The sequence below is a fragment of the Notamacropus eugenii genome, chromosome 1 (assembly GCF_028372415.1).
Source record: "Notamacropus eugenii isolate mMacEug1 chromosome 1, mMacEug1.pri_v2, whole genome shotgun sequence".
Classification (NCBI taxonomy): Eukaryota; Metazoa; Chordata; class Mammalia; order Diprotodontia; family Macropodidae; genus Notamacropus; species Notamacropus eugenii.
Window position 1 is genome coordinate 209,749,596 of NC_092872.1, and position 15,928 is coordinate 209,765,523.

The window sequence follows — 15,928 nt, forward strand, 5'->3', positions numbered from 1 at the left end:
TTTCTGAAATATTTACATTTTTTGAGATGATAGCTGATGTTAAATTCAGGAAATGCCTTCTTTTTTCTTTGATATCCAAAAATAATGCTCCCTTTCCAACAGTTGTGAGAGGATAAGTTGGGATCACTATCAAAGAAATGGGCTTTTGTTCTCTTACTTAACTGCTACCTTAAAGTATGCTGTGAAAAAAAATTTATATAATGGAGAACTAACATGCTGGGAAATCCCCCTAAACAATAGAATAGCAATCCGAGGTGGAAAGTAGCAGCAAAAAGAAGATGCCAGAGAAAAAGATGCACTGAAGACACTGATTCAAGTTCTTCTCTGGCTTCCCCTGCCCAGAAATCCAGGGCTAAAGTTGAGCACAGATGGTTCTTTGACCCCAATGAATGCCCCAGATAATTTAAGACAAAGGGACCCTGGATTTGGTTCAGAGCAGAGGCTCAGGACTGGTGTGTCACGTAATGCATCCTGGCACAGTGTCCTGGAACCTACTGACATTTGTCCTAGTGGATTGTGGGAATATCTAGGGATCTGAAAGGCCCCAGGAGTGGAGGCAGGGAATACTAGAGTCTCTGCAGCTTCATTAAGGGCAGACAAGGTGAACAGAAGTAAACAAATGTAGGATAAGTCCTCCTTTTCTGATACTGAAGCATCCTGGGGCAATACCTAGACAGCTGCCAAGGGGGCTCCTTGAAGAGCACTACTTTTCTTTCTTTATTTCCTTAATGACTTCTGAGACACAATGTACGGAAGAAAGTCCTGAGTATGAAGCCGATGAACAACATTACCAGAACACCAGGAGCAGGCTCTCTGGGCAAGAGTTCCCTCCTCCAAAGGGGGCCCAGGAGTACCCAGTCACCTGTCTTTCTAAAGAGAAAAGGTACAAAATGAGAAAGTGCCTGATCCCAATTCCAGGACACTTGAGATTTCTGAGCTGTATCTTAGAAGTACAAGCTTACTTCATACCCCTAGGTCTGCGGGTCAGGCCACAGCTAGCTGTCTTTGCCTGCGACTAGGTCTGACCGAGGTTGTGTGAGACAGGAAGCTCCAGAGATTCTGTTCTTAGGGGAGAGCCTGACCCTCTTCCCCGCCCCGTCCCCCCCCCCCCCCCCCCCTTGACTCACATTGAATGAGATCAAGGAGGGATCAGTCAGAAAAGCTCCGCCCCTGCCAGGAAAGTCAAACTGCCAATCTCCGTTCTTAGTACCTGATTGCCCAGTCAGGCGCCTATGAGGCCCCTGCTTGGGAGCTGTCACAAAAGCCTTCCATGTGTTTTTTTTCATCAATATACACTCTTTACACTGCCTCCAATCACTATACTTTGCAAGCTCCTTAAATATGCATAAAGACGTCATCTGTGAAGGTGGATCGAATACGAATAGTAAGGAGCAATCAATACAGTCAGTATGGTTAACAGATAAGAAAGGCTAGGAGGCGTGTATTTATTTTCGTGCACAATTCATTATCTTCATGTTTGTGGGCAACCCGGGTGAGTTTCTCTTTTCAGTTATCCCTTGTTGCTTTGAGTCAGGAGAATTTCACCTGGTGTTTTCTGGGCTTTGACTTTCATCTTGCAGATAATTCTGCAACGATATTTTCAAGGTTGAGGGTTAGAGGGATGGCCAATGTGTGTGGGGGGGGGGGGGGAGGCGTTATTGGTAATAACCTCTCCTCCTCCCTAGAGAAATGTCTTAGGACCTTTTCATTATTGACTTTTCATTGCTAGACATTTGAGTCATCTAAGGAGGGCAGGGTACGTCAAGCAGTCTTTCAGTTAGATCACCTAGTTAATGAAAAAGGTAATAACTAAAAACTTGGGTGGGATGTGGTTGGCCCTTACCTACAAAAGTCCTTGCATTACAGGTTGTCCCCTAAAAGACAGATCACATCTGGGAAGGGCTCTTGCGTAGATTCTTTTGGCTCCTGAGTTCCCTAGGGATCAATGCTCTTGCGCTTCCCTCTGCTCCAAGGGCTCCTTTTCTTTTGCACGCTGTCTTCTATGTTCTGTGATCTTGCCCCACCTGACCTCAATCTTGGAGGAAGAAAATGTTTCCATTGGGAATGAGCAGTCTATCAGTGGTGGAAGCTGCACTGATCGCCTTACTGTCCCTGGGGCTGCTGCTCAGCCTGGCACAGCACCTTTGGACCTTGCGCTGGACTTTAAGCCGAGATCGGGCCTGCTCTCTGCCTCTTCCCAAGGGCTCCATGGGATGGCCCTTTTTCGGAGAGACGCTGCACTGGCTAGTTCAGGTGAGTACTCTTTTTCTTTCACACTGCATTCAGTGTGCACATTCTTTCCTGCCTCCTCCTCCCTTGCCTCCCTAAGGAAAGCTGCAGTTTCCCTTACCAAACCCACGGGCTACGGGGATCAGATGTCGGAATCTCTTCTTTCCAGCCTACCTGGGATGGGAGTCAACCAGTAGGATTCACAGCATAGGCGTTTCAGAGCCCACTAACCTCCTAAGCTGGGGGCCCAAGTCAAGGGATGGGGGGGGGGGGGGAAGGGGGAGTTTGATCTCTCCAGCCGTCCCGCAATCCTCTTGCCTCTCGGATGCTCTTTGTTCCCATCGCTTCCCAATCATAGGGCTCCAGGTTCCACAGCTCTCGTCGGGAGCGCTATGGGACAGTATTCAAAACGCACCTGCTGGGCAAACCATTGATTCGCGTGAGTGGCGCCCAGAACGTGCGCACCATCCTTCTGGGTGAGCACCGCCTGGTGAGCAGCCAATGGCCTCAGAGCGCGCGCATTCTGCTGGGCACTCACACGCTTTTGGGCGCAGTAGGGGAGCCCCACCGGCAGCGGCGCAAGGTGAGAGTTAGGGCGGTCAGTCGGAGAGGTGTACGCGCTTTGGGTAGTTATAAGCAGTCCGAGTGGAATCCTAGAGTACCCGATCTTTGGAGCTGGAAGGCAAGTTGGGTAGATCTGGCCCTGCAGGCATCTTCGGGGAGATCGGCTAAATTTAGCGTAAGCACGAAGGAGTTTGGCTGGCTTAGCAGGGAGGGAAACTTGGGAGGCGGCTTAACTCTCCCATTTTCCTCAGAGTAAGAAGCTAGACTGAAGGACTAAGGCTAAGGGGGAGGCGTGGGGAGGGAATGGGTCCTTTGGCACCCCAAGCCCAGGGGCCGGCTGACGGACTTAGAGCTACTGCGTTCTGCTGTAGATTCTGGCCCGAGTATTCAGCCGCGCAGCACTGGAAAGTTACATGCCGCGCATCCAGACCACGCTCCGGCGGGAACTTTGGGCTTGGTGCGGAGTCCCGGGACCAGTTTCGGTGTACTCGGCCTCTAAGGCTTTGACCTTCCGCATCGCCGCGCGGATCCTCTTGGGTCTGCGCTTGGACGAAGGCGAATGCAACGAGCTGGCCAAAACATTCGAGCAACTCGTGGAAAACCTCTTTTCCCTGCCTCTGGACGTCCCCTTCAGCGGTCTGCGCAAGGTACTGAGACGCCCTTCTTTCCTTGAGCTAGGTCAGGGACCCGGCGGTGGCAGGCGTTGGGAAAGGCTGGGAAGAGGGGAGAAGGCCCTTGTAGCCGGCAACCAGATCCCTCACCTCCAAGACTGGGGAAGACACGAGCCAAATTACTCGGGGGAGGACTAAGACTGCTTGAAGGAGAGAGAGAGATGTCTTCCCACGTCTCTTCCTCGGGCTCAATCCTGGGAGCGCCTGGTCATTCTCCTCCTGCCTCGGCGGAAGTTCGAGCCTATTGGATTCTTTCCCTTGTAGAACTCACTCCCCTAACTTCCTATCCCTATCCCCTCTCCATCCTCCAAATGGGTGATTTGGAGAAGGCAGATAAACAACGTACCGGGAATTAGGAAGTTCTTTCGAAGTCTGCCGTAGACGATTACTAGTTTTATGGCCCTGGGCAAGTCACTTTATTTCTCTCTGCCTTAGCCCCTTCGTCTGTGAAGTGAGATGGTAATCATAGAAATCTGTGAGGATAATATGTAAAGCACTTTGAAAACGCTAAAGTGCTATATATTTATTTTAAAAATTAAATCTATAACATCAGAAGAGAACCTGTCACCGTACTGAAATATGTCCCCAGGTATGGGAATTCCCTTCCGGCTAGATTTCTTTACCAGCTTTTTCTGACACTGAGCCCCTTGCCTTTAGAAGATTTGTGGTTGGCCTCTCCTAGATGCTCCTCAGCTCAGTGTCAGGAACCTGAGATTTCTTCGCATTTCACTTGTTTGGGGAGGAACTGGGGGTTATTTCCTCAGGCATCAAACGGGGGCAAGTAGCTATTGTGAAGACCTCCCGCCACAAGTATCTGAGGCAGGGTAACTGAGACCCCAAACCCAGATCTGGCTGGCAGCCAGTAAAGCACTATATAAAAACATCTCATCTCTTAGCAATAAGGAGCACAGTAAAATCTTTTATGCCTCCACCACACTCCCTTCTACTCTCCTTTGCCAACTGATAAAAATTCAACCTGATAAAATTCAACTGGTTTTCCCTGAGATGATTCCATAGGCTCCTAACTCCTACTGTGTGAGTTGCTTGGTTTCTAGTTGGACAGAATGATAACAATAATAGCTGACATTTATATAGAGTCTTTAAAAGTTTGCAAAATACTTTGTAAATATTACCTCACTGGAGCTTTAAGCTAACCTTCTGAAGTAGATAGTGCCCATATTTTTATCCCCATTTTACAGAGAAGGAAACCCAGGTATAGATTAGTTTTAAGTTGTCACAACTGTTGTCTCATGTGGGTGAATGTCAGGGCTGGGATTTAGACCCCTTTCTTAGTTCAGCAATTCTACTTTTTCAGGCAATCCTTCTTTAATAATTACATATTTCATTATTTTCTGTCTCTTTCCTTCCACTGTTCAAAGTTAGGATCCATATTAATGCCTGGATTTTTGTTAGCCTCAGGACCTAGTATGGACTATTCTTATCCATTCATCTTTTAAAGGCCAGAGAAATGGTGCAAGTTGGAGGTGGGCTCTTTGTATAGGCAAGTGTAGGATCAGAAGAGATTTTGTCAAAGAAAGGTCCTCACCCATCCTCATTTACCTCCCTCTTCATTCTGCTTTCTTGATATTATTTGAAATCCCAGTACTAGTTCTTTATTCCAGATTTCCCTGAGGATCATCAGAGTCTGAGGGATTGGAGGCAGGCCCTGGGTGTCTAATTTAGGATTAAAAGAGGAATTGGGGAAGAGAGAAGCCTGGGGACTTCTTTTTCCCTGGGAGAGAAAGCTATGTATAGGATAATCATCGAAGCCAAAGACCTGGTCCCAAAGGAGCAGGCATGGAAAAGATGGTGGAGAGTGGGGAGGTTAGATCCCCTGCCAACGCAAAGGAAGAAGGGTTTCCCTGTATACCTCCCTTGCCTTAGGGAATCCGAGCCAGAGACCTGCTGCATGAGCACATGGAGAAAGCCATTTTGGAGAAATTGCACAAGGAGGAGCCTGGAGGACAGAAGGATGCTCTGGATTTCCTCATCAACAGTGCCAAAGAACAAGGCTGGGAATTCACCATTCAGGAACTAAAGGTATGAGGGTAGCTCCAGGATTACAGATCCAGGGATTAAGGAAGGAAGGAGCAAAGAAAGGGATGGGAGATCGTCTGGATCTGTAGGCATGGGTAAAGAGCTCTTCAGTCTAATTGTTTTTTAAATCCAGGAGACAAAGATCATTGACTATAGAACAAACTTCAGCTCAACTGTATCCCTTGCATAGATACCCAATGGAAATTGGGAAGGATCCATAACAGTCTTGTCCAGACAAATGCTAAAGTTCCCAACATTGTGCCTTCATTGTGTGCCAGGAGGTACTATGTTCCTGAAAGTCCTTCTGGGCATATACCAACTATCCCAGGATCCCTATCTGACTGGGTGGGTCTTTCCTTAAGGATAATCGTGCCGTTCTGATCTGAGACTTGAAGGCAAAGAAAAAACCTAGATCCAAGGTTTGTGTTTCTAAGATAAACCCACAGGGATGAGAGAGAATGTGGTCATTCGAGTAAGTGAAAAGTTCTCTATTCTGAGCAATAATAACATGAATACAATGCTTTACTGATATAAAATATTTTCACATATTTTCTTTTGATACTCAGAATAAAACTGTAAGTTCCATTGCACAGGTATCATTCTTTCCATTTTACAGATAAGAAAACTGCTTACATTAAGTACCCAGAAAGTATACCAGAAATATGCATTTGATTGTCAGAATTCAGTTCAATTGAATATTTATTATATGCCTACTATATTAAATGATGTCTTGGCATCTATGATCTCTCAGGTCCCCTCTAGCTGTTTACTCAAGGTAGCAGCTGTTATGTTGCAAAGTGGGACACCAATGCAGATATTCTTCCGAATCTTTTCCTCTTTGTATTAAACCACAATGCCTCTAAAAAGAAGTAGCATAACCATTTCTGGTCTGGTATTCAACATTCACAGGTCTATAGACTGGAAGGGACCTTGCATACAGTGAAACCTCTTCTCCCCACCCCTACCCCCTTCAGTTTTATCCAATTCATCAAATTTTCTCAAGGGCCTACTAGGTATAAACCACTGTGTTAGACTCCAGGAGACACAAGGAGCATATATTCTCAGGAGGAGAAAGCAACAGGTTTAGGATAAGTAGATGCAAAAATACATAAAAGTAAATATAAAGTAATTTCAGAGAGTGGAGAGAATACTAACCACTAGGGGCAGCCAGGAAAGTCCCCCTGGAGGAGGAAATCCCTAAATCAGAGGTGAGGAGCGAGAGCATTCTGAGTCCTGAGGATACTCCATACAAAGGCAGGATGAGGTCCTGTGTGGGGATAAGCAATTGGGTCAATTCGGCTTGAACTTGGTGAGTGTGAGAGAGAATTATGAGGGGAATATGATCAAATGGGTTGGAGCCAGAGTGTGAAGGGCTTTTAATGTCACACAGGAGGTTTTCTTTTATCCTTTTTTTTACTGGTTCTCCCAACAGCCCAGAGAGTTAGACAAAGCAGGTAAGATTCAGAGAGGGATATTTTCCTTTTCCAGGCTTATATGAGTTAGGTGACCAAGACAAAATATCAATGAAGGTCTTTTAACTCCCAGCCCTGTGCCTTTCCCTCTGTATCGTATTGCCAGAAATAGAGAAGATGGGGTTAAATAGTTCTAGTAGAATATAAGTTCCTTGAGGAGAAAGACTATTTGTTCCTGACAGTTAATTCTTGATTGATTAACCCTAAGGGACACCATAAATCTATTTTAAAAAAATTTAAATGTTATGAGCCAATTTTCTTTATATTTGGCTCAACAGAATTTTTTTAGATTGTAATTTATCATTTGGATTTTGACTATAATATTTGGTTTTATTCTGCCTGAATATTTCAGGTTCCTTGACAGCAGGCATTGGTTCATTATTTTTTTTAATTTGTGTCTCACAGCACCTAGCACCGTACTGGGCTAAGGTGCTTTTAAAATAAATTTAATGACTTGATGGACTGAGGTTTAACTGTATTGTACCTAGAATACACTATTTACTTGTTCTTACTGAGCTAAAACTGCACATTTCTTAGATGGAATTTTTAATGTATAGAAGGATTGTTTGGTTTATTTTATTCTTATTTTATTAAAAAACTGCTTGTTGTGTATGTGTGTGTTGGGGGGCGATGCTATACCGATAGATATGCAGAGGCTAGGTACTACATCAGGAGATATACAAAGTTCAAGTAAGACTATAAACTATATTTCATAAATGATTATTCAGAGGTCACACTGGTAGTAAATGGCATAGCCGGTACTCAAACCCGGGACTTTTCATTTCAGATCCATATATCTATCCATTGCAGCACAAAGAACCTATTAGGAGACCAACAAGTCATTATTAAGCACCTACTGTATGCTAACACTGTGCTATCTTGTTGTCTCTGTTGGAATAAAAGGACAATGTCCTTTCTTCCATTCCTCTTCCCTCAGTTTCTCTAGAATTAGTCCTACCTCTCTGAACCTTTTTTTCCTACCCTCTTAATTTGCCTTTATTCTATTTGGGTTATTATAGTCGGAGTTTTACAGCTAAAAGGGAGGGGCCCTCTCTTCTTATAAATGAGGAAGCTGACCAGAGAAGGGAAATGTTTTGGCCAAAGTCACTCCCACATAGGCAAAATAACAGAACCAAGTAGGTTTCCTAACTGTTCTTTCCACCATGCTCTTTCCTTATCCTTCCCTCCACGCCCATCTGGGAATGGATCTTCTGCCTTAAAGTTATTTTCTTATGCTTCCACACAGAGGTTGGAGAGGGTGGTAGTGATGAAGGACCAAAATGAAGAGAGGGTGTGGATTTTGTCACTTTCTAGTCTTATCTTTTCAAAACTCATCATTCAGTATCACCTTTAGTAGACATCAGAGTTGACCCAGGGTCAGAATCTGAGGAGGAAATATTGAGATTTGAACCCTCCCAGTGCACCATTTTCTCAAGCTGGAAATCTCAGAGCAGTCGTTGAGTCAACTGCATCCTGTATACTTCACTCTTTGTATCCTATATCCAGTGTCTATCTCCATAACCATATCTTAGCAAAAAAGAATCTAAGGAAAGGTCCCCACTTAGGGCACAGTGTACAAAGAGGAATGCTTCTTATGAATGCACATATTTTAATGCCAGAAAATTCTACTCCTCTTGCTATGTTTATTTTTTTGATAAGTCACATGTTACAGAAAAGGTACAAAGCCTTCAGTAGACAATAACACACAAGGGGCACAATTTTTAAACCTCTTTATAAGATACAAAGCTCTAGTCCTACTCTTAACCATCTCTTCCTCTTCCCATTGCCACTGACATAGGCCAAACCCTGTGGCTAGATAACTGCAAAACCCAACTCTCCCAAACTCTAGCCTCTCCTTTCTCTAATACAACATTCCCAAAGCTCACTGCTTTTTTTTAATCACTCAGTTAAATTCAATCAAGTAAGCATCGCTTTATGCTTTAAGCATAGCTGTCACTTCTGGAGCTCAAAAATCTTCAAACCCTATAAGATACAGTCTACATTCGTCTGCTTGGAATTTCAAAGTATGGGGGAGAATACTGGATTTGGGATCAGAGGAACTGGGTGAAATTCCCAGCACTGCTGATTATTAGCCAGGTAAACTTCATAACTTCTCTGTGCTCTAGTTTCCTCAACTACAAAATGAAAGGGTTGGGTTAGATAACCTCTAAGGTCTTTTTTAATTCTAAATCAATGATTTTGGGATCACCATCTCTGCCATGGAGAGAGTTCTAGTCCTGGTTCCTCCAAATACTTGCAGCTGAGGGCACTCTTGTAGCCTCAGTTTCTTCTCCAAAGAAAATCAAGATGATAGATGAGATGATATCTAAAATCAAGACCTCTTCTGGCACTAATGTCCAGTGGTTCTTAGTCGGTCCATGGCATATGGCTCTCTACATTACTTGTTAGACTTGATTTCTCGCTGTTCACCAATAGGAACGCTTCTGCTCCAGCTATTTCAGGAATGTCTTATGCAAAGTTCTTATTCCCTCTTCTTTACTCATGCAGTTTGCTTGCCTAGAAAACATGCCCTCCCCTTTCTTCTATCCCCACCAAAATTCTATCATTCGATGGCCATATTTATGGCTACTTTCTCTGAATTCCTTGGTAATTCTATTGATGCATTCACCAGATTGTAAATCTTATATTATTACTCAGATGTGGTGTATGTGTCTTCGAGACTCCTTCACCAGACTTAAAAACTGCTTTTGGGCAAGTTCTGAGTATTTTGCATCTTTTCTATCTCCCACAGTTCCTCCCAGAAGCCTGAGTATAATAGCTCAGCAAATACTTTTTGGAGTGAATTAAATTGAATACAGAGATCAGAAATTTAGAGCCAGAAGGAACTGTTCGTGGCCATGTAGTCCAACTCCTTAATTTTACAGATGAGGAAACTGAAGCCCAGAGAGGTTAAATGCCTTGCCCAAAGTCACAGTAAGTAGCACAGGCAGGATAAAAGCCAAATCCTCTGATTCCAAAGCCAGTTTTCTGTACTGTTACCACCCTGGCATTTGTGTACTCATTCATGAGAAAGACTTTCAACTCGTCTGTTTTAGTTCATTAAGTACCTACTCCATTGGAAGGCCTAACCACACAAAGTACACAAAGGTACACAAAGAAAAAAATCAGAGCCCCCTGCCCTTAAGGGGTTTACCATCTCCTGACCTTGCATACATTCATTCGAGTCTCCAAATAACCTAAATATGTTTTAGCTTTAATTTAAGTTACCTCAGATTTGCATATCACCTTTACTAGCTAGGGGAGGGGAAGGGAACTTGCAGCCTCGAGGCCACCTGTGACCTTCTAGGTCCTCAAGTTTGGCTCTTTGATAGGTAGATCTATTAAAAGCCTGCAGTTCCTCAAAAATTTGTTTTGTAGTCTGGGCAGTAGAGGAACCACAGAGGATATGTCTGAAGGTACAGGTGTCCCTGGAGCTGTCTGGAAGTCTAGAAGTAAGCCACCTCACACAAGCCCTTTGCACTACCCTAGAGGGCCTTGCCTTGTGAGCCCAGTACATATGCTTCTAGAATTTTGATTGGCTCATGTAGAGTGAATCTTAGTTGTTTTTTCCTCTTGGGTGTTAAGTTCTCTCTGCCTGATGACATTTCCTGTTGTCTGCTTAAGCTTCTGAGTGATTCAACCACAGAGATGATGGGAAACATGTTATCCCATTATTCTTTCCCCAGAGAACCTCCTGGGAAGGGAGTTTTGTTATTGTTTAATCGTTGCAGTTGGGGTTTTCTTGGCAAAGATACTGAAGTGGTTTGCCATTTTCTTCTTCAGCTCATCTTACAGACGAGGAAACTGATGTAAACAGGGTTAAATACTCAAGCCAGATTTGAACTCACTAGAGTGAGTCTTCCTGACTCCAGGCCCAGCACTCTATCCACTGTCGCATCTAGCTGCTCCTGGGAAGGCTGGGTTCCCCAAAAAGCTAGTTGTACCTCCTTATGTGTGATTTGTTCAAATATTGTCAAAGATCCGATCTCTTACAGGATTCTTTTTTTCCCCTTGAATATGAAGGAATGGCGGCTGTTCCCAGAGACTGGTTGCTAATATGGGTAATCAGTTCAAACAGAAGTGACTGTGTAGGGTACTAATACTGCCAGAATATCTGATATCAGTCAGCAGTAAACATTTATTAAGCATGTACTGTGTGCCAGGCTCTGTGCTAATAAGCACTGGGAATAGAGAAAGGCAAAAGACAGTCCGCCCTCAAGGAATTCACATGGTAAGGGAAGGAGGAGGGGGAAAGGGAGGACATACACTTATGTACAAACAAGATATGTTTGAATATAATCAACAGAGGAAAACAAGGAGGCAGAAATAGCTTTTTGAAGACCCGGGAAAGTCAGGAGGCTTTGATGATGATAAGGGAGAGAATGGAGGGTCAGTGCATACCATGGAGTTGGGAGAGGAAGTGTCTTGTTTGAGGAACAGCTAGGTGGCCAGTGTCACTGCATAGCAGACTGTTTTCTCCAGCTGCTAGATTTGTGTGTTTTGGGGCAAGTCTCCACTTTTTTTTAGTCTGCAGTTTCATCATCTGTAAGACAGAGATAACAATCTTTCTACTTAGGTACTTAGCTATACTATGAAGACCAAAAAAGAAAATCGATGGGAACGTTTCTTAATATGGAAAACCCTATACAAATGTCAGTTTCCTCATCTGTAAAATGAGGAGACTACACTAGTCCCTTCCAGCTGTAAGGAGGGCAAGGAGACTGGCTTTTTAAAGCCTGTTTTCTTCTTTGTGAGAACCTTTCCCACCAGGCTTGCCCATGTCCACCTGACTTAGTGTTCCTGCTCTTATGTCCTGGAAATAGATCTAGATTTAGATCTAGACAGTTTCTCAGTAACCATCAGCGCAACCCTTGAAGCCTAGATGCCTAATGACATCGTTACACAGAGAGTAAGTGAAGGAGCTGGGATTCGTACCCCGTTCTCCTGTCATGGAGCCACCTTTCCCTGAGCCCCGTTGGGAAGAGGAGAGGTATTTGACTATGGGAGGCGGGAAGGAAGGGAAAAGGAAGAATTCCTAAACCTGAGGGGGTCAGCAAAGATTCATCAGCTCACTGTAACGGATTAAACTGGGCTCTAGGGATGGAGCTGACGACTTCATGCTAAATTAACCTTCAGATCTCCAGGGATATAAGAACTCAAGGCATTGTTATATTATCTCTATTCAATTGAGATGCAAGGAAGGGGAGGGGGGAGGTTCTAGCTCTAAGGGTGACGAAGAGAGGGAAATTTGAGCGGGCCACTACTAAGTAAATACGAGGTAATTTGAGGAGGGATAGAGCACAAATAACGCAGAGCTCTTCAAAGGTTTTGTGTAGGTGTCTCTGCTAAGTCTTTAAGGAAGCTAAGCATTTTAAGAGGTGGAAATGAGAAGGGAGTCCTCCCTAGCATGGGGGGGAATCTTTTCTTTGCCCCTAATTCTTAATCCTAGGAATTGTTTTTTTTTCCTAATTAACTGGATTGTAGTTCTGAAGAAAGATAGGTTCGATTTTCGTTCTTCATTGAGACCTATCGTCACTGGGCTGTTGTGAAGAACGTCATTTATGAATCTCAAAGCGCATTGTTTTATAGATGGGAGTTTTTAAAAATAGAGACCCCAAGGGCTTCTGGTTAGGTTGAAAAAATCATCCCATCGAAAAAACAAGACAACGAACTTCATTGAACTCGTGGGTCCCATTAAAGGAGTACATCTGTTCACTGGAAACTAAAGATTTCTCGTGGTTGCCTTGCAGGAGTCAGCCATAGAGTTGATCTTCGCTGCTTTCTTCACAACTGCGAGCGCGAGCACGTCCCTCCTTCTCCTCCTCCTGAAATACCCTGCCTCTGTAGAGAAAATCAGGCAGGAGCTGGCTTCTCATGAATTGACCAGACAGTGTTCCTGCTGGCCTCCTCTGGGCTTCCTAGACGTCCACAGGCTGGAAAAAGACCTACATTCAAGGGGGGCTCGCAGAGAGGAAGAGAAACAGAGGACCCTTAGGGGCAGATCAGAAGTGAGAGGAGACACCAGCCTTCTCCTGCAGCCTCCTCCGGTTTCCGTAACCCCAGAGGTGCAAAAGAAAACGAGCCCTGGGAATGGCTGCCCAAATGGCAAGCCTGGACGAGCCGACCGCGAGCGCTCCTCCCCAGGGCGGGAGGCATCGCGCTGGCCGGATTGTGAGTGTGATCCTGACCTCAGCCTGGAGAAGCTAAGTCGCCTTCACTACCTGGACTGTGTAATCAAGGAGGTCTTGCGCCTCCTGCCGCCAGTGTCGGGTGGTTACCGCACCGCGCTGCAGACCTTCGAGCTGGACGTAAGTGGCGTGCGCCTAGCAACCCAGGACGCTGCATTTTTTTTTCGGGCGAACAGTGCTTTTCTCGTATCCCAACGCTCACTTCTCCCGCACCGGGGTCTGCCCTGATCGTGGGGCGGCTGCTGTCTTTCTGCCGGTGTTGTCTCAACCCTGCAGTCTGCGAAGCAGTCCTCGCTTCGATTTGTAAGCGCTTTACTCACAGCACCACCGCTCCCCACCCACTCGAATACAAACCTATATAGCATGCGTCACCATGGCACTATGTGGCAACTATATGGCACTACATGGCAACCAGGAGGCAGGATGTCCCAAAAAATCACCGTTGAAAACGAACGAGAAGCTGTTAATTGGTTGAATTCATCCCACTCTGGCCAAGACTTAAAGTCTCTGCTGCCTGAGAGTATTCTGTGGCTAACCCCCTAAAAAATAGGCTCCTCTGGTCTTCAGGATACCTTTAACCACAACACGGTGTGTGGGCACGGTGCACCATTTGGGGACGCCTGGCACCAGTTAATGACACAGTAATGAAATTTTCTGGTACTCCATTAATATGAAATGGTAGTGAACACCGACTTTTTCAATAAAAAAATCTAGAAAAAACCAGGAAACACCAACTAACATTAAAGTAGGTTATATTAAGAATGAGAGTGGGATTAGAATTATTTAATATTCACAAATCGGATTCCATGTAACGTCCTGATTAGAACAAGGGAGAGAAAGCGAATTGTGAAGCCCTTTAACTTTGCAGCTGGATTCTTCCCCGAGCACTCATGCTCACTCTCCCGGGCGTTGACCCTCCGCCTTCTCGCCTCTTTACAGGGCTACCAGATCCCCAAAGGCTGGAGTGTGATGTACAGTATCCGCGACACTCACGAGATCGCGGCTGTATATCAGACCCCACCCGAGGGATTCGACCCGGAGCGCTTCGGCCCGACTTGGGAAGACCATCGGGGAGCTGGGCGCTTCCACTACATCCCGTTCGGTGGCGGAGTGAGGAGCTGTATCGGCAAGGATCTTGCTCAAACCATCCTCAAGCTGTTTGCGGTGGAGCTGGTGCGTACCGTGCGCTGGGAGCTGGCCACGGCTAGCTTCCCAGACATGCAGACCGTACCGATCGTGCACCCAGTGGACGGACTCCAGGTCTTTTTCTACCCACTCCCGCCCTCCTGCGGCCAGGAACTTGTGAACTTTTGACCTGTCTGCAGGGGCAGGACCGGGACCAAGGAAACAACTCACTCCGCCTGGGATAAGACCGGAGACAGCCCATCTCCTCTCTGCCTTTTAATTTCACAGATCCCACCCTCCCCCTTTCCTCCCTGCTGAGCTTGGTTCCCTAAATGAAAGGAGAATTCTCTGAACCCAGTATTTTCACCCAGATTCGGCCCTCGGGGAGCGCTCGCGAGCAGGGATGGTTTACTCTGCGCTGCCATCTAAAGAACAAGAAACTCCCGGAGTTGGCGGAGAGGAAGCCGATATCTGAATGAATCACTACAGGGAGAAAAAGGGCAAGCCCTTTCGTAGAGACCAAAGGGGCCCAGAGGGCCGGCGCTGGGGCTGGGGCTGGGCCGGAAATGCCCGGGGAAACATTGAAAGCGCTAGGTGGGCGAGGCGTCCCGCCTTGGCCACGTTCCTGCCAGCTTGGGTAGATTGTAGTCACTTAGTGTTTTCCTCCCTGGCTGATTACATTTCCCCATAGGCTAAGGCAGAAAGAAATAATAAGGGGGGAAAAGGGGATGGAAAACAACCTTCCATCTGGATAGAGATATGGAAAAACAATGTCTAATAGCTGGAGCCAGAGGTCCCCTAGTAGAACTTCCTGTTGCAGGTCTCGTCCCATTCCAGTCCTATTTATTCCACGGAACAGGAGGCCAGCTACTGTAGAGAGTAAAATCTCTATTTTGAATTCTGGTGAACCACAGTGGCCCCACTTATTCGGGTGATTTCATTTCTCTATCAAAATAATTATGAATCATATTAAACAGATAAATAGTCTTTTAAGATTTGCTTTAATGTTTTTAGAATTTGTGGAATGTTAATCCATTATTAATTGAAAAACAGCATGGCGGTGTAGTTTATAAGGAAGGCCTCAGTTGAGGCAAGTCTTGCCTTTGACACATCCTGGCTGTGAGACCCTGGGCAAGTCACTTAATTTCCCAGTAACGCAGGCTACTCCCTAAGCTATAAATGACAGAATTCTGAAATCAGCGAAACTTGCTCCCACCCCAACCTCTGCAAAATCTATATTAGGATGATTTTTAGATATTTATGCTAAAAGGCCAAGGAATAAATTTTAGGTCACAGAGGCTTTGGCTAAAAGATCAAACACAGGTGTCTGTTATTGGGGTGGGTATTCTCCTGGACCTTTAGGGACTGGAACAGGAAAAGGAAACGTAGGGGTCAGGTTGAGAATTCTTCTTAGCTACTTACAGGATATTCCTTCACCATACCTTGAGAAGCTTAATCAGAGATAAGATGTAGAACTCCACCTTAGGATAGGTCTGCCAGGCTTTGTTTCTAGGATTAGAAAGTAGCCCCAAACCAAAGGCACTTTTTGCCTTGTCCTTAAACCTGGGAGATATGAGTTGATCTGTTAGCTGTTTGACCTTAGGCAAGTCACTTTACCTGGGTCTTATTTTTCTTATCTCTG

The 15,928-nt window shown here is 45.3% G+C and overlaps 1 protein-coding gene across 1 annotated transcript; it reads left to right on the top strand.

Annotated features, from left to right (window-relative positions):
• Nucleotides 1–61: 61 nt before the first annotated feature.
• CYP26C1 (cytochrome P450 family 26 subfamily C member 1) lies at nucleotides 62–15,279 on the top strand. Its single transcript, XM_072625413.1, has 6 exons — nucleotides 62–2,253; nucleotides 2,588–2,812; nucleotides 3,165–3,440; nucleotides 5,349–5,504; nucleotides 12,724–13,281; nucleotides 14,101–15,279. Exons 1-6 carry the CDS (start codon nucleotides 2,050–2,052, stop codon nucleotides 14,473–14,475), a joined length of 1,794 nt encoding a protein of 597 aa, XP_072481514.1. The 5' UTR covers nucleotides 62–2,049; the 3' UTR covers nucleotides 14,476–15,279.
• Nucleotides 15,280–15,928: the final 649 nt, after the last annotated feature.